The sequence below is a fragment of the Myotis daubentonii genome, chromosome 5 (genome assembly GCF_963259705.1).
Source record: "Myotis daubentonii chromosome 5, mMyoDau2.1, whole genome shotgun sequence".
Taxonomy (NCBI): Eukaryota; Metazoa; Chordata; class Mammalia; order Chiroptera; family Vespertilionidae; genus Myotis; species Myotis daubentonii.
The window spans coordinates 79920379-79940899 of record NC_081844.1 but is presented as its reverse complement, the minus strand read 5'-3'; the positions used below and the strand labels follow the sequence as shown (position 1 = coordinate 79940899).

General features: G+C 51.6%; 1 protein-coding gene across 1 annotated transcript in view; it reads left to right on the top strand.

Annotated features, from left to right (window-relative positions):
- SPOCK1 (SPARC (osteonectin), cwcv and kazal like domains proteoglycan 1) overlaps positions 1-20521 on the top strand; it is a 500524-nt gene that overhangs the window by 399485 nt on the left and 80518 nt on the right. Inside the window, exon 6 of the mRNA XM_059698456.1 lies at positions 14203-14317. Coding sequence (XP_059554439.1) covers positions 14203-14317 — 115 coding nt within the window. The remainder of the gene's footprint in view (positions 1-14202; positions 14318-20521) is intronic.

The following is a 20521-nucleotide window of genomic DNA, read 5'->3' as shown; positions in this document are numbered from 1 at the left end:
TTGCGGGTGCTGGACACATCTTTTGCAAGTGCTCCCTTTGTCCCCAGGTCAGACCTGGTTTTGTGCCTGTGCTTTCCTGTACGTGCCCAGAAGTTGCCCAGGTACCTGCATTAGATGCCTGACCCTCAGGAGCCTCGGACGTTTGCCTGTGTCAAGTCAAGGCCATTTCAGGGTCCCTGGGGTTCCTAATTTTGACCTCAAGAGAAAGTACAAGAGGACAGGGGTTCCCATGAATGATAGGACTTAGACTTTTCTGGCCATGGGATGAGCAGTGAGAACCATGAGCTCCTACTTGCCTCCCGGGGCAGAATGGTCACAAGGTCAGCCTCATGGGGCATGTGGTCTAGCTGGCTCATATTTCATCGGGGTCTAGGAGAAATGAGATGAGAGCTATTTGGGGGCAAACAGTATAATTAGAAGGAAGGAAGGTTGGCTGGTGTGGCTCAGTGATTGAGCCTCCACCTATGAACCAGGAGGTCACAGTGCGATTCCCGGTCAGGACACATGCCCAGGTTGCAGGCTCGATCCCTGGGTGTGGGGTTGTGCAGGAGGCAGCCGATCAATGCTTCTCTCTCATCATCGATGTTTCTATCTCTCCTTCTCCCTTCCTCTCTGAAATCAATAAAAATATTTTTTTTTTTTTTTAAAAAAAAGGAAGGGAAATGCGAGTCAGTTCAGCCCTCACCAGCTTTGTAACTCGGCTCCATCAGAGAGTGAAACCTTGGAAGGGCGCTTTACTACTTCAATGTATTTTTCACAGAGGTGATGCCAAGCAAAGAAAGTCCCCGTTGAGTTGTGTAGCTTCTCCGTTCAGCACTGCAGGGTCTTTCATCTCTATGTAGGAAAATCAGGCAGGAATTCAAAGTTTAAGTTACTGTTTCATTTTTTAAAGATCGCCCTAGTCTTGTTGCATTTGGTCAAAAGTCTGCTTTGGCATTTTTGGTCACCTGTATCCATCGCTTCATCTTTTTGGTGCTTATGAACACACACAGGCTTTGTTCAGAACGGTTTGTTTTCTAGAGAAAGGAGAGAGGAGAGAGGAAGAGCAGAGTGAAGCTGAATGCGGCGATGGTTATCTTATGTCAGGCTGTGGGGAGATGTTAATGGCTTTTTTTGACCTTGCAAGGTGTTAGCTTTGGAAAGGAGTTGGTGGAGATGCTTAGCTGGCATCTGTTTTCTCATTTTTCAGAATGTCAGGGGCTGCCGGGATCAGCACGCATCTTGTCACTCTAGAAACTGATGCCCCTCTTTCTCCATCCACATTTCTTTCTGCTTCTCTGTGGAGTCTCTGGATTTAAGGGGAGAGTGGGGTTTCCATGCCCAGGCCCTCAAAGGGGTCACCAGGTCAGAAAACAGGAACCAGGAGCCTGTCTCTGCAGCCTGTGAGTGGTGACAAGGAACGCAGACAACACGAGGAAGGTGACCGCTCATCCTCGAGGCCACTCCGGGACACAGCAGCAAGCCCTCCTGCCGAGGGAGCAGAGCAGAGGGGCATCACCTTTGTCTGAGCTCCAAATGATTAACCACCTGGGCATCCTCAGGGTTTCAGAACCAGGAGAAAATTAGTTTGAATGAAGCCACTGAGAGGCCTGGCTGGGCTGTTTGGAGAGGTCATGGTTGGTGTAGACTTCTGTTTGCTCTGACCTTCCTTCTCATTGTGGCCTGGTCATCCCCCTCCCCGCCCCCTTGGTGGTTGTGAAGTGCTCTCTGCTGTGGCCACTTAGAATGTCTGTGGTTCTCTCCCCACATTTCTCCAAGGAACTCATTCTTTCTTTCGTGGTCAGTCTGGTAGTCTTCTGGGGACTTTTTCCTAGCTCATTCATTTATTCTTTCACTGAACAAATAAAGGTGCCTACTATGTGCTGGGCACTGTTCTAGGTGCCTGAGATGCATCGATGAATGAAAAGACCAAGGCCCCAGCCCTTATGGAGCCCTCGTTCCCGTGGGACCACAATAGTGGCCCTACTGGACACCTGGGAGGGGCGCCGCCTCTCCACCTTGCCAGATGCAGAACAGGGTACCCCCGAGAACATGCGGCTTGGTACACGGAGGGTCCCCCACGGTTTGTGTGACGTGGCTTTCTTCATGAGAGAGGAGTTCCCGCAGGCACCGTGGGCTGACCGGAGGACCGTTGTCTGAGCCTGGTAAACATCTTGACATATAATTAATCTCTAAGAGCCCAGACTTTCGGGGCAGGTAGCCTGGGTTTGAGTCCTGGCTGCACCTCAGAGCTGGCTCTCACTGGGCAGATGGGCCTGGGCCAGAGTTCTTCACATGTAAGTTCCTATAATAGTTGTAATAGTTCCTACAGCATAGCGGCTGGGGTGAAAATTGAAGGAGGCAGTATGGTAAAGCTTTCAGCACAGCGCGCGGCACCATGATGACTAGTTGTTGCAAACAATATACTTAATTAATTATATATTGTTGAGCCATTTCTACCAGCACCATGGAGGGTGCAGGCGTGCCTAGTGCTTGTGGCTTTACTCTGCAGATGGATTGATTACACAAGAGCCCAGAGCCCAGCAGCTTCTTTATAAATGGAGGGACACCAGGGCAGGAGAGGGAACAGAGAGGGGTGGGCTGGTGGCGGTGGGGAGCTGGAGGTTGGAAGTGAGTCTGGAGCCAGGGCGCCCCCAGGAGCAGCAGGCATCCTCCCAGAGGACCCCGTCTGAAAGGGGGGCTTGGGAAGGGAAAAGGGAAAGGCTTTCAGTGTGAGGAGCATCAGACTGAAGCAGGGACTGGGAGGAGGGTGGAGCTCAGCTGGGAGGATGGGGCAGTGTTGCTGGGGAAGCGCAGTCAGGACCAGAGGTGATGGGCTCGAAGACGAGGACCTGAGCTTTAATCCGACGAGTGTGGAACAAGGCGGCATTTGGGGATCTTTGCTCTGACCTCCCAAAAGCAGGGAGAATCACCTTGGGTAGTAGGAGGGGCCGTGCATGCATTGTCTCGGGCCAAGGGGTGTCATAGCCTGGAGTTGTGTGGTGAGAGATGAGTTTGTTGGGCAGGTTGACTGGGGATGAGAACCCCAGAGCCACGAGGACTCGCTCAGCAGACCGGGAGGTAGGTGGGACTGCGTGCATCTGTTCATCTGCCCGAGCATCTGTTTGTCCATCAACGCTTGTTTAGTCCCTGCTCTTTTTAGATGCTTTGCTAGGCATTGGGTCTGAACAAGTGAATTAAAACAGTGTGTTTGTGGAGCTCACAAGAGAGCCAGGCAAGAGAGCAGTCACTGCAATACTGGGTAAGTGTCAGAGCGAGGTGGGCACAGGCTGGGAGCCCTCCAGGACACCAACCACAGGCTCCCTGGGGGCTGCAGACACCAGTGTCAGGAAGGAGGGGGCCAAGGTGGAGCACATGTCACTGCTTGGGGCTCTGTACTCTGGAGCCGAGCAGGTGTGTATTTAGGAGAGAAGCAAAGGAAGGAGGGTGGAGGGACATGTGCCCATGGATCACCAGGGGCCTGTTCTGCTGGGCTCAAAAGCAGTTATTTGAGGGTGAGGGGAATGGGTGTAAAGGGGGTGGAGTATCACTCACAAATCTGCATTTCCCAGAGCTCACTCAGGGTGGAGAGCTGTGGGAGGAAGGGAGGCATGAAGGCAGGGTTGGGAGCCCTGGAGGGAGGAATAAGACGCATTGTCTACCCTGTGCCAGGAGCTGCCACCAGGCACTCCGGATCTCTTCCTCATCCTGCTATTCCCTGGCAGCTGCAGGAGGGGGATTATCTTAATTTAGTGATAAGGAAAGGCTGCTTGGGCAGGTTATGCAAATTGCTCAGGTCCTCACCTCTAGTCAGCAGTGGAGCCTCAGATACCCTTCTAGGTTTGCAGGGAGAGGCAAGCAAGGGTTGAGCAGAAAGCCTCTCTCCTTCCTTCCATTATCACAGCTGGAGAGGTGAGAGTCAGAAAGACAGTAGGTGCCACCTCCGCTTGCCTGCCTCCTCCTGTGCATCCTCTCTGTAGGAGAAACGACCCTTCAGGGCTTGTGGGGAGGTGGGGGTGGGCACTGGGGGAGGTGGCCTCTCCTGGGCAGGCCTCCCAGGAAGCAGGGACAGCTGGAGAGACAGGCATCCCGGGGGCATTTATAGCGGCAGAGACGATTTTATTTTAAGCAGGTGCCAGCACCTCGGAACAGCCTCTTCCTTCTCCCTGAGCTGCTTGAGCCCACACAGCCAGGTGGGCGGGAGACTTGTGAGGGGGCCCCTGCCCTCACCCCACCTGCCTCGCACACCTTCTGGCATCTCTCCTGGGGGGTTTCTGCTTCTCCTTCCACTTACTGCATGTCCTCCCTTCTCTTCCCTGTCTTCCTCCTTACTTTTCTTCCCTTCTCTCCTTCTGCCCTGCCTCCCCACTGCTTTCTGTTCCTCCTCTCTCCTCTGTCATTCTCGTGTTCCTTCCTTCCTTCCCTTGTTCTCCTCATCTGTGGAATGGGAATGGAGGTCCCTAGCTTCCTGGAGTTGCTGGGTGGTGAGGAGTTAATTTCAGCATGCCCCCTCTGCCCACTTTGGCGGGGCGGGGCAGGGCTTGCTGGCCCTGGCCGGTGTGAGCATGGACAGCGTCCAGTTCTCGCTCTCAAGGAGCTTACCACTAGGTGGGAGTCAAGTTCAGACGCCCGATGATATTTTCTGAGGGCCTGGCTGGGCCACCCTGGACTGTCAGCTCCTGAAATGCTTTGCTCAGGAGAGCCCATTATGATACCTGACAGGTACTCTCTCGGCTCCAGTAGCTGCAGGCCCTACGCCTCCAGAGCACAAAGGGAAGCTGCCCACATCATCTTAGCCAGGTCCGTTGCCTAATCAGCCTGACTTCTGCAGGTGACTTTTGCTAACTCAACAACTTAAAGTGCTTTTGAATAACATCATTATCACTAGTGCAGTTGACATGCAAGGGTTTCATTTGCCATCGTTTAAGACGAGGCGGCCAGCTTCAGTTCCCAGCTGCCGCTCAGCCTCGCGGCTGCCTCCAGCAGGGCCCGCCCTTCCTTCCTTCATCTCCTGAGATGCCCGAGAGGCTCTGCCAGGCCCTGCGCTGTTCAGGAGTCTGAGTCACCACACACAGCCTGGCCCAGGGAGAAGCTGAATGAGCTGCATTCACAATGAAGCCTGCCATTCGTTCAGGGGACTGGTCCTCCAGGCATTCACTGGCTTTCTCCAGGGAGGTTTCAGCTTCTTAATCTACATAACGAACCTACCAGCACCAGCTCCCCGACAGGGTTATATCCCACAAGCAAACAGACCTGCACTGAATATCCTAGTGTGGGAGCAAAAAGATACTCATACTTTCCCTCCCACCTTCTAACTTCTGGCTGGGCTAACAGCCAAATTAACAGAGACAGATTAAAGGAGAAAAAATTTAATACAGGTGCGTGGGGATGATAGGCATGATAATTGCAGGAAAATTCCAACATCAGTAAGGCAACATTGATTATATAAGACAAAATTGGACAAAGGAGAAAGGGGGGAGGAGGCTGTTAGATCTCAGAGGTGAGAATGGTTTATTTACAGGTAGTTGAGGAAGAGAAGAACACACAGGCAGGAAAGTCCTTGCTAGGCTACAGAAACCACGGGACCCAGGTGTCCAGCTAACAGGCCTCTGCCTGTAGCCTCGTAGTTACCACACTTGATTCCAGTTAGGCTAAGGCTGCCTCCTAAGATCTCCTTCCTGAAGCAGGTTTCTCTGTCTGAATCTTTTGGGAAAAGGGGGAGGGTCAAAAGTTCTTTCTGGGTCTCTGTTTTCTTAATAAACAGCTTAAAATCAATGTCCCAGAAAGCAGCTGCAGAGTTGCAGAATGTTGGTCCCTTCACTAGGACCTAGACCAGTGATGGCGAACCTATGACACGCGTGTCAGAGGTGACACGCGAACTCATTTTTTTGGTTGATTTTTCTTTGTTAAATGGCATTTAAATATATAAAATAAATATCAAAAATATAAGTCTTTGTTTTACTATGGTTGCAAATATCAAAAAATTTTCTATATGTGACATGGCACCAGAGTTAAGTTAGGGTTTTTCAAAATGCTGACATGCCGAGCTCAAAAGGTTCGCCATCACTGGCCTAGACAAAGATGCATATTTCCTGCAGGAGGTGGGTATGTAAACAGGCACGTGGGAGCAGTATGGTGAGTGCAGTGGGAGCAGCGTGGTGAGCGCAGTGGGAGCAGCGTGGTGGGCGCAGTGGGAGCAGCGTGGTGGGCGCAGTGGGAGCAGCGTGGTGAGCTCAGTGGGAGCAGCGTGGTGGGCGCAGTGGGAGCAGTTTGGTGGGCGCATGGGAGCAGCATGGTGGGTGCAGTGGGAGCAGCATGGTGAGCGCAGTGGGAGTGAGTGGCACTGGGCACCGAGGCTGGAAACCCAGGAGGCCTGCCTGGAGAGGAAAAGAGCCAGGCAAGGGAGAGGGAAGATCTCCCAGCTGTCCCTGCTTCCTGAAGTGGCATACCTCTTCACTGTTGTGTAAATAGCTTTATTTCTACCTGGAGCCCCTCTCCTCCAGTGCTGGGAGGAAACTGACCTCCATCATCTTGTGAGCTTTGCCTTTCTTGGGGTCCTGTCAAGGGTCTGAGCTCCTATTCATAGCCAGACACTGGGGTGGGGGTGGGAGTGCTGGTTTGGGAGGCACCACTGCACACAGGCCATCACTTTTCTTCACTCGTTCCTTTACTGAACATATTTTTTTTAATTATGGTGTGGTTTTTATTATTGATTTTAGAGGGAAAGGAAGGGAGAAGGAGAAAGAGAAATATTGATTGCCTGCCCCCTGCACACCCCCTATTGGGGACCCAGGCATGTGCCCTGACCGGGAATGACACGGTGACCTCTTGGTGCATGGGATGCCACGCAACCAACTGAGCCACACTAGCCAGGGCTATTCAGCCTATTTTTGTTCAGCACTTACTATGGGTCAGATACTTTGGAAATGTTAGCGTGAGTAGCTAGATATTAACAAAGCAGGGAGCAAAGGGAATCAGACACTATTAAGCCTAATAAACTTGGGCCTGCTTCACTAGGAAGCTACCACTTCACACAGTCCCCAGGGGACCACTGAGCCCCAGAAGCAGATAACCAGTCCTGATCCAGGGAGGAATAAGAACAGCAGGAGTAACTCCTCTGCTGGGCACAGGCACAGTAGAGGCTGAGAAGGCACGGGGTGGGGGAGTTGCTTTCACTTAGAGGCATATGCAGTAAGAACTAAGATGATGACCCTAAGGGGGAGTGCTGGCCTGGGAAAAGGATTGGATCCATAACACAGAACCCTGGAGGATCTAGGAAATGCATTGGTTAGGGGGAGGACCCAATGCCAGCCCCGAAAGATTGGGAAGTTGATTTAGTTTGAAGTAGAGCCTGGTCCTTCCCAAACCCGAGATAATATAATCAGCCTAACAAAGGATCTCTCTCTCTCTCTCTCTCTCTCTCTCTCTCTCTCTCTCTCTCTCTCTCTCTCTCTCTCTCTCTCCGTAACATGCCCTCACCCTGTTCCCTCACTCTATTTGCTCACATGTCCTCCCCTGTGGCCTGGGGTCCAGCAGCCCGGTGGACTCCAAGCATGGGCCTGGGCGCAGCCGGCCAGGGTGCAGCTGGGATGCAGACTAACCTGGCTGGATGGTGGCTGGATTGCAGGGGATTGAGCCAAGGATACGGAACTTTTGTACCCTGGGCTTTAGTACTGAGCTTGAAGAAAAGTCTAGACTTTTCCTGTGGCAGGATAAACAGAGATGAGACACTGGAGCTGAATCCAGGCCAGTCCTTTGTGTTTGCTGCAGCTTCTTCAATAAATCTTACCGCGAAACCTCACCCTCCGAAATGCTTTTCCCGCGTCTCCGTGAGAGGACATTATTTCCACCAGCAATAGCTCCAACAGTGAACAAAACAAAGATCCCCTTCTCGTGACCACATTCTAGACAAATAGAAAACAGCAAGTAAAACAAGAAATTTATACACTGTACTAGATGACGGGTGTTATATGAAAAAGGCACAGTAAGACGGTGTAAGGGGACTGGGGGTGCGGCTATGATTTTAAACGGATAAAAAGAGAGAAGCCAACAACGAGCAGGTGACATTGGAGCAAAGGCCTGGAGGAGATGAGGGGAGCAGGGAGGGACATTTAAGTGTCCCTGTCTTTGGGGCCCCTTTGGGGCTAGAACTCTCTGCTGCTTCCAGGCCGTGCTTGGCGAGGCCGTACGTGGCCCTGCCTTTCCTGTCGCATTCCTGGCAGTCCTTCCTTCCGTAGGCCTGTGGGTCTGCCAGCTCCCCAAGAGGAATCCGGTCCTTCCTCATTTGCACTGTCCCCCCTAATTCCAGAGAGAGAAAAAGATCCCACAGAAATTTAAATTTCAAAATATTATCCAGACTTCAAAGGATCCCAGGCAGAGTGGATAGCAGAACAAGTCCTAGAGTGAGAAGCAGCAAGGGAGGGAGGCGAGGAAGCCGCAGGTGTGTGCTGACAACCATCTCAGTAGATATTATTATATCTACAAGAACAGTTATTCAATTCACCTAATATACAGTCCATGCTAAAATCACAGCAGTTGAATACACGTCCCCACCCCATCCTTCTCTGTCTCTCGCTGTCCTTTGTGCCTGCCCACAGCCTTCACCAGCACCAGCCTCATAAACTCCATGAAGATAGGGCCTTGGTCCTGGTGTTGCTTCATGGTCTTAGATTAGGGCCTGGCCCATAGTAGGCGCTCAATAAATAAAGAAGGAATATATATACACACACACACACACACACACATATATATATATATATATATATATATATTTGGTAAAACTCTGAATGGGACTAAAGTCTCTTCACTGCTTCCTCCTGATGACCACGGACACACTGGGGCCCTGGGCAGAGACGGACGGCTGTACTTCCCTCCCTCAGGAGTAGGGTATGCAGTCGGCAGCCACTCACGTTGTGCCCCGTTACTAAAGACAGCAGAGCGGTGAGATTATCCTCCCCCCTTTCTTTGACATGACTTTAGGGGAGTAAAAACAAATCAGAATTCATCAACTGTGAACACAATTGTCAACTGTGAACTGTCAACAGTCTGGTTTAAAAATAGATGATAGGTTGATGAAAAACAGTGGAGAAAGCAATTTATATAAAATGTTAAAAATAATACCCAAAGCATGCAAGGCAAAGCGAAGCGTGTGAGTGGTGGGGAATTGCTCTCGGGGGAGACCTGCGTGAGCAGTGAACCAGACAGAGGTGATTAGTTTTCCTTTACAAATCACAGAAGAGAAGGATTTACTGGCCCTTTGCCGGCGAAGGCTCCCTGGTTCGGTGTGTTATGCAAAACGGGAGGGAAGATTGGTTGTGAAATCTGCTGGCACCTTTATTTTGAAGTAGGTCAACATTTCGCATATTTCTGCTCAGTCGTGAATCTCTGGCTCTCCCTGTCTTCTCTGTCCCCGTGAAGCTGGGAGAGGCACTTCTGCAGCAGTAGGTCCAGGGTCTGGGAGTTTCGGGGTTCGCATTTACATTTATATTTGCATTTGTATGAAACGGGTTCCAGCACAATACTTAACGGATTTCCCACTTTCTCAACTCTCTTCTTTTAAATAGTTATGGCCAATTATTTATTTAACTTCTTTATCATAAAGTCAATATAAAGGCTTGAATTTTTCGTGTTTCCTCTGTTGTGGGCGGGAGTCGCAGCTGATAAAATTTGGGCCAGTTCTTCACGTCCAGCTGCTCTGTGTCCCGAGGCTGCCCTGCCGTTCCTTTTATTTACTTCGTTCCAGGAGAGCCGAGCCATCTTGGCACAAGATCTGTGCTCTGTAAACCTAAGTAAGACAGGTGTTGGCTTTCCTCAGAGGCCATCTCTTCTTAAAGATCTGGATGGAAGGTACATCCGTTTGCTAGGGCTGCTGTACCAAAGTGCCACAAACTGGGGGCTTTAAACAGCAGAAATGTATTGCGTCCCAGTCCGGAGGTGGAAGTCTGGAATTGAGTGTGGGCAGGTTGGTTCCTTCTGAGGCGTGAGGGAGACTCCTCCTCATGCCCCGCTCCTAGCTCCTGGCAGCTGCAAGCACGGCCAAAAAATCCTCCCCGTGTCTTCACACCATCCTCTCCCCTCTGCACTCCTCTGTCTCTGAGTCCAAGGTTCCCCTTCTGGAAAGCACACCCTATTGGATTATGACCCACCCTAATGAGCTCATTACAACACTAGAGGTCTGGTGCACACAATTTGTGAACGGTGAAGGGAGGGTGGAGGTGGTCCCTCAGCCCGGCCCATGCCCTCTCACAATCCGGGACCCCTCGGGGGATGTCGGGCCTAAACCGGCAGTCAGACATCCCTCTCGCAATCCAGGACACTGTATGCACCAGTGACCATACTTTTCACACAGGTGAAAGGCATCTTGTTGTTGTATGGGCAGCTACATTTTTTTGCCCTGATTATAAAAAGTAGTACCTAACATGATCCTTCTGAGGCCATAGTACCATTTTCCCCATCTTATGGGTGGGAAAACTGAAGCAGAGAGAAGTTAAGTAATTGGCTTTGTCACACAGCTGTAAGTGTCAGAATCAGGGCGGACCACAAAATGTGCAAGCCAGAGTCCACGTATGTCATCACAGCATCATCCTGTTTTTTCAGTGTTAGAGTAGCCTTGCCAGGTTTTAATTTTTAAATCGAAGAGATTTAAATCCAATATATAGGGTAGGGTCCCTAGGCCTGGCTGGTGATCAGGGCCATCTGTGGGGTGACTAGCGGGTGGGGCGATTGGAGGCCCCTGCTGGCACCATCCTTGGCTGGTGGCCTGGCATCACTCACTGGCTGGCTCTGCCCCCCAATTGCTGCTGCCAGTCGCCTCCCTGGGGGGGGGGGCAGGGGGCAGGGCAGGGCACGTTATAGCGACCAGTCATTCCACCATTTGGTCGATTTGCATATTAGGGTTTTATTATATAGGATCATTGTCTTTATAAAGACCCTATTTCTGAATCCACATTCTGCAATACTGGGTGTTAGGACTTTGAAATATCTTTTATGAGACATGCAATTTCACCCCTATGGCAAGGTGCAGCGCTTTCCCTCTGGAGGGGGAGTGGAGGCCAGAGCAGGGCTGATTCCTGGCTGCTCAGACCCTGAGGGCGGAGGGCTCCCCCAGGCGGCAGTGACCTGTGAGGGGACCCACTCATTGCCCTGGGTCTCTGTCCCCTGCCCCTGGAGCTGTAGGCCTGCCTTCGCTTTGGCCACTTGTGAGCTTTGTGTCATTGACTGGCTCTCCACTCCAAATCCAAAAAATACCTATTTTATACCAATTTCCTCCTCTTTTTTTTTATATCCCCCAAATTTCTTTTTTTTCTACAGTGAGGACTTATGGGTGTCCCTCATCAGTTCCCAAGAATGTCATTTTGTAGTTTATGTTTTGCTTTTCCACCTCCAGGGCGGACTCTAAGAGGTAGTTTCACAGGCCAGGGTGCTGTAAGCAGAGCAGTGCAGGCGTGTGGGCCCCTCTTCCGGGGAGCCGGAGGACGCTGGGGGAAAGTGTGACAGCCGATCCCAGACAGAAACAGGCAGTTACAGTGGCAGTGTGATAAGGCTTTATGGTAAGTAAATGTACTACACTTGTCTTCATAAAATAAATTTTTATAAAAAAATTTCACAGTTCCCCCTAAATTAGCTTTGGGGATGCTGTTGACAGATAGTTTGAGAACTGCCAGCCTGAAACGGAGGCTTGTTCCAGAGAGCGGGCCCAGGGGAGGAGGGGGAAGGGGCTGGCCAGTGTCTTCACGCTCGCCTCGCACCTGAGCATGTGCCGTGCTCTCTGAAATGAAGCCTGTAGTGGAGACTCACTTGCCGCTGACAGCATTCCTCTGCTTACCTCTGTCCCTTGGACGGTCTGCAGGTGTTCCTGTCACCTTACAGGGGACCTCGCCCTGAGCAGGTCTGCCTAGGGCCAGCCGGCAGGGTTCTGGACTTTGTGTAGGAAAGAGCTCACACCTGAGCCCAGGGGACTATGAGAATGTTTATTAAAGCTGCGGGAGGGCTTAGCACAGAAGAAGCAACAGGAGAGCCTAGGCTGGGCTGCCTTCACTCCCTGGGAAGTCAGAGAAAAGGGGGCCTTGGGGACAGGTTCAGGGAGTTAGTCTGGGACGAGCTGCCGCTGCCCATTGCTCCCCTTGTTGCAAGCCTCATGGGGTCCCTTAGAGTTTAGGGGATGCGTGCTGTGGGGGAAGAAGAGAGGGAAGAAGAAGGGAAAGGGAATGGAGTGGGCTGCTCCCCAGAGGGAGATTGTGTACTGGGTCTTTGTCTTGGGGCTTTTATCTCTCGTGCAGGTGGGAATCTCGGGGCAGGGTCTCAGTTTTCCAGGCATGTTCTTTCAGGGCCATGGTCTCTGCTGATGGGTCAGGGTCAGGGCAGGGGGTCATTAGTCATTGCAGCTGGTCCTGGTGTCGCCCACGTGGTTTGCTGCTTTTCTGGGTCTAGAGCTCAACTACAACTGAGGCCTAGATGTTCTCTCTGGGAGGTGGCCTGTGTCTGCTGTACAGTGTCTGCCAGCTTGTTCAGCTCTGTCTCAGCTTCCCTGTCCACCTTGTCCTGGCTCACTGGCCTGTCTCACGCCCATCCACGGGGCCCTCTTCTGTGCTGCGTCCCTCCTTAGACACACATCCTGCCTCCCCTCGCGGTCACATCCACACGGCTTCAGATGAACCCCGGTTTTTGCTTCCTCATTAAGTCAGTTAATGTGTGAGGCCGGGGCCATGGCTTTCTTCACCCAGCCCCGCATCACCTACGAGCACACTGGGTGCATCCTAGACACCTGGCAGCTACGCAGGGGAGTTCTGCATGAAGAGGGAGCCGGCGCGCTGGAGGCCTGTCTGCTGCTCCCGCAGGGGTCGGCAGCGGCTGTGGTGACAGAGGAGTTCCACAAGAGCGACTCCAGGACACTTAGAAGCGGCTGAGAGCCCTTTCCCTCGCTGGGTAATTGGTATGGGCGGCCTGGCTGGGCCTCTCACAATGGGCCAGCATTCATCTGCACTCATGTGTGCTGCTTTGCAAATGCTACTGGCCTTTCCCTGCATTAGTGTTCTCCAAGGGCAAGGGCTGTATCTCCTCCTTTCTTTCTTTTAAACCATCCCCCATGGCACCAGATAAGAGCTGCGCAGGGGTAAAATTCGTCTATCTCCTCCTCCTCTGAGCCTCCACCAGAGAAACATGGTCCCGAACCCAAGGGCCTTTGCAGAACACTGACTGCACACAGGCCTTGATCTTGAGGATTTTACAGTCAGAAGGGGGTGAGCTCTCAGCTCAGATGCAGCCAATAGCAACCCAGAGCGCAGAGCCCGCTGTCTGTTCCCTCAAGCCCATCACAGGGTGGAGGCGGTGACATGGGTCAGACAGGCCTGTGGCTCCTGGCTCCGCCCCTGTCAGCATCTTCTGTTATTTCAGCTCCACGCCCCAGTCTCTTATTCTGTAATGTCGGCATAAAAGAGGCTGTTACCTGTGGAGGCCTTGTGCCCCTGTGACTAGCACCCTCCTCTCCTGCCTGTGTTCTGAATCAGTTGAGACTCAGGAGTAAAGAGCAGCAGAAAGTGGTGGGGGTAGCCCGTCGTCACAGAGGCAGGGCTGCAAGTGGATGGGTGGCTTTGGGGCTTCCATCATGAGTCTGAGAACCAGGTGGCTGCTTCCGCCAGTCTCAGGCTGGTTTGAACCACAGGTGTGTCCTCCGGGGAAAGACTGTGCAGACTTGGGTTTGGGTGGTTAAACAAAAGCATTGACTCCTCTGGTTCCAAGGGGAAGTGCTGGGCCTCACACATACCACAGGAAATAGACAGTTACTGAGTGGTTAACTAAGCAGATACGCTCCGCCCCAGAAGGAGCATGGGGGCAGCTGAGAGGGACCAGGCATGCTCCACTCGGGACAAGGAAACGTGGAGAAGCTGCCTCTGCTGGGGTGGGGGGGTGGGGTGGGGGGGTGGGAGTGGTCTTGTGGAGCCTGTGGGACTCCAAGATGTGGTTCCAGACGAATACCTTGATTAACAGTCACATTGAGTTTAGCCCTTACTAAGCCAGCCTCCCAGTGCTGCTGCAGCAGTTTTAGATGTGACTGTGCACCTGGAGAAACGTCTCATTCCGTGTGCTGTAATTCCGACTGTACCCAAGACAGCTCCGCACGCCCCGTCTTTGCCCTGTGCACACAGAGGGCACACCGTTCCCTGAGGAAGCCCAGGGGGCGCTTGCCCGGCTGCCCCTAAGGCCTGTCTTCTCTCTCCTCTGCAGTGCAAGATGGAGTTCCACGCTTGTTCCACTGGCAAGAGCCTCAGCACCCTCTGTGACGGGCCCTGCCCATGTCTCCCCGAGCCCGAGCCTCCGAAGCACAAGGCAGAGAAGAATGGTGAGTGGATCGCAGGGGAGGCCCTGAAGGAGGGCGGGTGGCCAACTCTGCCCAGATGCCAGCCCTGTGGTGTTTATGAGCTGGTCCAGCCCAGGCAGGGAGAGGGGCTTACTTGGCAAGTACTGCGGCTTATTCAGGGATCTCACGCCGTTAGAAAGAAGAAGAGTTGGCGTCTTTGAATGAATCCTGCTGGTCCAAGACATGCACTAGGTTCTTCGAGAAGCTGAACTGGCTCGAGTAGGAAGGGCAGGTTTTCAGCGTCTAAGACCAGGGCCTTCCCTGGGGCACATCTTGGTTTTCCTTGATCTCTAATCTGAGTCCTTTGAACTTCTCAAGGCCGAATTTCAAAACAGAGACTGCAGAGATGTCATAACGGCGGAGAGTCTTCCCCCCTAAAGCATTTCCCTATTAGTGCATTCTGCTTGTGGACAGCCCAGGGCCAGGGGACACAGGCAGGGGGCAGCCTCCCCACGGCAGCTGTTGCCCTTCTGTGGCTGAGAGGAGGGGAAGGCTGGGCTCGTGAGGATGTGTTCATGGCGGAGAAAGTAGTGCCGTCCCACGGGTCTCAGCTCCTTTGGGGCGTCCCTAGTGAGGCCCGGGATAGAAGGCTGCCTTCTGTGGACCTGGGCTTTCTCAGTTAGAGCTGGCTGGTCCATTGAAGACGGTGCACGTCCCAGTGTGTGAGCGTGTGTGTACGCGCGTGTGTCCCTGTGTGTGTGTTCCTGTGTCCCTGTGTGTGTGTGTTCCTGTGTATGTGTTCCTGTGTGTGAGTGTGTGTCCTTGTATGTGTTCTTATCCCTGTGTGTGTCCGTGTGTGTGTGTGTGTGTGTGTGTGCACATTCGCGCATGTCACCTAGTGTCTTTTCTTTGTAACAAAAAAGGATGAAAGGGTGTGAGTGTTTATCCATTTGCCCCTTTTTAAGTTGTCTTGCCTTTTCAGGGCACATAGGTGATGTTCAAGTCTAAATGTGTTCATGGTGGTGACTAGAAATATTGTGTTAAAGGACTCGTTGGGAGATTTTCTCAGAATGTGGAGGGACAGTGGTAAACCATAAGTCACTGTGGTCACGAATAATCTCCATAGGTTACTCTTGATTACCTAGAAGCTGATGGCATTGCTCACTTACACAACTGCAGTGAGAAATGCTAGCAGCCGTCGCGCCCTCCTTGTGGTGTGGACGGAGAGCCTAAGCCCTGTGGTGTGGAGCAGCTACAGAGCTCAGCAGTTAACTTCTGTGGGAGACTCGTTAAGCCCCTCTTAGGAAATCCCAGTAGCCTCTGTTGTTCTGGGTGCATAGTTTATTGCTTTTATTTGCTCTTCCATGCGAGGCACCGAAACCAAACCAAGAAACGCATCCCACCGCGCTGCCTGCATGTCATACCCGGGGATGAATGCCCTCTCCTCCCGGGCACTGCCTCTGCTGAGGTTGCCGACCCGCCACGCTGGGTAACAGGCCGGTTTCCTGGGAGGCTGGTGGTCCTCCCAGTGCAGTGCAGCCCTGTTCTTAATGATGGGCTCTCACACCTGACTAAGTGCAGTTCCCTCTGTAGTGTGACGCTCCAGCCACGGCCTCGCCTGCGCTTCACTTGGCCAGTCATATGCTAGTAGAAATGGGAACTCATTTTTATCAAGCCTATGTGAGTAATCACACGGCCATTAAAAGTAAAGAAACTCGGAAAACAGTGCTGTTCCTGAATTCTGAGAGCTCGGGGGTGGGGACAAGAATACCATTCAAAAGTGTTTCATTTCCAAATGTTTGTGAAGCATAGGCCACGATGTTAATAGTGAGAGCTAGACCAGGAAGAAAGAGAAGGGACTTCATCACACACCTGGCAGAATGAGAACAATAAAAAATTATGGTCACACTATTCCAGAATAAATTATCAAAAGTATATTTCCCTCATCAGTCCTTCAGTCCCATGTAACTATTGTATGTTCCACTGGCGTTTGGGTCAACAGTTTGCTTTTCTGACATTGTCTGCCCCAGAAAAGAGCCCTGGAACTCCACACCAGTCTCTGACGTCATCTGGCGTGTGTCTAAGAAGTAGCGCCCGTCACAGTGAGGCTGCTGCACGAAGGGTCTCGCGGTCACACTTGGTACATACAGTTCTTTCCGTGAGGCTCTGAGGCCGTCCTTCTTGGGCTGTGATCACAGCAGAGTTTTATCTAAGCAGCAGGGGCAGGGAAGCAGCTACCTGTGGATGATAAGACTGAATGGCTGTAGTTAATTTATTACATGTCCAACAATATGCTAATGGAGGAAAGCAGAATCCCCTATCAGGGTATAATGCTTAACTTTTTCAGACGGATTTGATGGGTGTTTCCCTGGAGGATAAGGACATATTATGGGCTGTGAGGACATTGAAAAACCCCTAGGGTCATTATGTGGGATGATTAAATTAATAGCATTTTACCTGGACAGAATCAACCAGGGGAAGGCCAACCTTTTTGTCTGATCTGACAGTTCTCTCCATGCAGCTCTCACAGGACTGAGGGGCAGTGAGTGCTAAGCACTGGGGATGAAGAGGACCAATGGGTGAGGGAGAGGTCAGAGGTGACATGAGAGGCAACTTCCTTCTGGCAGCTTAGCTGTGGGGGTGGAGGGAGGAGGAGGAGCGACCACGCGGTCCACCTCCCCTTTCCTGTCCTGCTCCTCCCAGAGCTTTGGGCAGCGGGTGTGGCCGTCTTGACCTTGGTGGCGCATGTGGCTCTGGACCGTGTCAGAAGCTGTCTTGTTTCTGTGCCCCTTGCAGAAATGACATTTCATGGTCTCACAATGCGGGTGTGTCAGAATGTGGCATCTTTATTATTATAAAGATTGTTGATTTTGTTAATATTTTATTTTCAATCTTCTGATGAAAGCATTAATGTAGTCGCTTCCAGGTCAATTCCGTCAAATCAGGGTCCTGTCAAAATTCTAGAAAGGCAGGGGTGGATGGGGACCTCTGAGCTGCGATGCTGGGAAAGCGGCTGCTGGTGCTGTCCGTCTCTCTTTGGCACCCACCCCGTGGAGTGCTCGCATCTCCAGTCCGTTGGCCTTCAGCGCTCATCACTGCAAACAGCGGGAGATGTTTGAGATCCCGTGTCTAGGAAGGCCATCCTGCACCCTCTTTCTTCTGTGTCCTACTCTGTGGGTGCCCTCGTCCTCACACAGCCCCTCTCTGGCCCCCTTCCTGGTCACGGAGAACTTGAGGATGCCCTGTGACCTAGTGTCAGGAAAGACTGTGGTAAGGCTGCCAGCCCAGGGCTCTCTCCTTGGGTCAGCTGGGAGCCATGTCTATTCTCTGCAGAGGGTAGTTTGGCAAGGCTTGCCCCCAGTGAGATTTCATATCGGCAGCAAACCACAGGTCCTCTCTGCTGCTGGGGCTCTGCACCGTCTGGGGTTTCACAGCTGCCTCTCCCCTGCCCAGGCCCCGATGGTGGGCTGGAGACAGGGAGAACTGTGGTAAGCAGATCCTTTCCCAGGGACTCGCCTGCCTCTATCTGTTCTTCTTCTTCCCAAAATGTCACTGTTGTAGCTCCAACCTTGATCAGTACTGGCTGTGAGTGTGAAGGTGTGTGCGGGCAGGTCTGACTCATTCCTTCTGAATCCTGTGGACATCTCTGCCTCTTCCTGCCTTGGCTTTAAGTTTCAAGACTGTTTTGGGGAAATCAAAAACCAAGTAAGTGGCTGATTTTCTTTTCTTCTCTTTGTTCTTTCTGGCATCTCTCCTTTGATGTGGTCCCTGAGGACATGGTGGAGGGGGCAGGCATCTTTTATTATCTCTGAATATTTCCTCTCACATCTCTAAATTATCTCATGACCTTAGACAATTGCTTAATTGTTTTATCTCTCTTATCGCTATGATACCAGTTCAGCCTCAAGAGTATAGAGTAATGAATTGTCCTAAAAAAGAAAAAGAAAATGTCTGAGTTACTCATTTCCTGGTTGAGAATCTAAGGGCAAACAGAGGTCTCTTACGATTAGAGTTTTTAAAACTCCTCTGTGCTTCCAGAACTGAGCTGCCTGCCCGACCTGCCTCCCTCCTGCTCCCTCATCAGAGAAAGACCCTTCCACTGGCTCCGTCCACTGGAGGAAGGGTTCCGAGCTCCCTCAGGGCTGAGGTGAAAACTTCCCAGAAGGAGAGCAGACGAGGGAAGATCTCACTCTCACTCACCTTCTTCCACACCATGTGGAGGGCCCACGTGCCCCTCCAAGCGGCCTCAGGTTTCCCCTGAGGACCAGGGAAGGCCATGTGGGTGGGGCCTCCAACCACCCCACAGGCCCCGTTTTTATGTTTTCCTATGTTAGATTGCATCTGTAGGAAACGAGTTTGACCACCAGTGATGCTGGTTCAGTCCCCATTACAGCAGAGGAAACTGGAGACCCGCCAACAGAAGGAATCTTGCCTGAGGTGGAGCTGGGGTAGAGCCTGCCCCTGGACCTCAGCCTCCTGTCCTTGCTCCCACTGACCTGAGCTGTGCACACCCTGGGTCACGGTCCGCGGCCGTCAGCCTGAGATGGTGGGAGGGCTGTAGCTGAGTTTGGTGGGAGTTAGATTTAATTTCTCCAGGGTCCGATGTTACTTGCCTGGATCTTGAAGTGTCAGTCATCAGGCATGGAATGTCACTGTGTTCCCCACACCAGTGATGCTTGAATGACATCCGAGGAGGAAATGGAGAGAACAGCACAATCTCTAAGGACAGCTCCTTCTTTGCTTCTGTGGCACAGGTTAGCTTTTGGGGAGCCAGTCACCACCTCAAGTTCTGGAGAAGGCTGTGGAACTGTACCCCTTTCCTGGCCTGACATATGCTGGGAGGTAAGGCTGGGGAGGAGGGAGGGCGCCTCTTTCCAGCAGGGCTTACCAAACAGGAAGGAGTGACCTGCCAGCGGAGCTGGTTGGAACAGTAGAAAACTAGCCGATAGTGACTCTTCTCTCAAGTGGTGATTTCAGCCTAAGGGCTAGATCCTGGGGGGAAGTCCCTGGTGACAGCCGGTTGTCTAATTCCATTACTTATCACAAGCGAAGTGTTTAAATAGGAACAGGAGGTGGTGCCAATGAGACAGAGAAGGAGCCCTTCCAGCTGCAGCGTCTCGGTGGAAAGATCCCAGAGCACCCTGCCGCGGAGGCTCCCAGCGAAATGGGGGCTCCTCTTTGCACCAGGAAAGAGCATTCTTCTCTGATGGCTATTGTGTAACAGGGTGAAGGCCCAGGCTTGCAAACTTGCAATTTACAAGCAGTTTATATTAGTCTTTCCATTTGGCTTCATTCCCTTATTATTCAGTACTACATTATGGTCAGAAGTTAAACATATAAAGGAACATTTAACTTTTAGGGTCTTGTTATTCTAAATGTCATGATTTTTTAAAAAAGAAAAGCTTCAGGGTTAAATTGGCAGCTGCATCAAAGAAAACCTTCCTCGTTAGGACTTTGAACTCAGGTTCCTCCGCTTCTGTGAATTCCGCTGCACAGAGGCAGACCCAGGTCCTCCTGGTCACGCCGAGGCCCGCTTAGTACCGGCTGATGGGGAAAAGCTGAAGGTGACAAGAAAGAGAAGGGTAAACTGAGGCAGCGGTGGCCACGGTCTAACTGGAGTCCAGAGGAGGGGGTAGAATTCATAGCTTCGATGGTTCACCCAAACAGGCCTCTTCTCCTGCTGTTATTCTTTAATTTATAAATGTATGCGTATAGAAAATTCAGATATTATGGCAAAAGGGGCCTCATATTCCCAGGTCCATTAGCTTTTTGTTGCATATGCTTCCAATTATTTTTGACATACGTATACTAACATACTTTTTAAACTTTACTCATCCAAAATCAGACTCAAGTTCTACATAATGTTTGTACCCTGCCTCTTTTACATGTCAGAGATATGTTTTCATGTAAGTACAAACAGGTCTGTCTGTGCCTGTCTGTCTGTCCGTCTGTCTCCCCGTGCTCCCGTGAACTCCACACTTAAACATGTAATGACTGCTCAGTGTTCCATTTGGGCGCCCGTGGGGTATGAAGCCTAACATGTCCGAAGTCAAACGCCTGGTGTTTCCCCGTGTGTTTCTTCCTCCTCGGGATTTATTAACGGCGGCTCTGTATTTTGATTTGCTAAAGTAAAACAAACACAATAACTCTCTTGTTCTCAAATGCCGCATATAATCACATTGACTCTGCTTTCAAATTGATTTTCAAATATATCCTCTCCTTACGACCTCCACCTCCCTTGTGGTC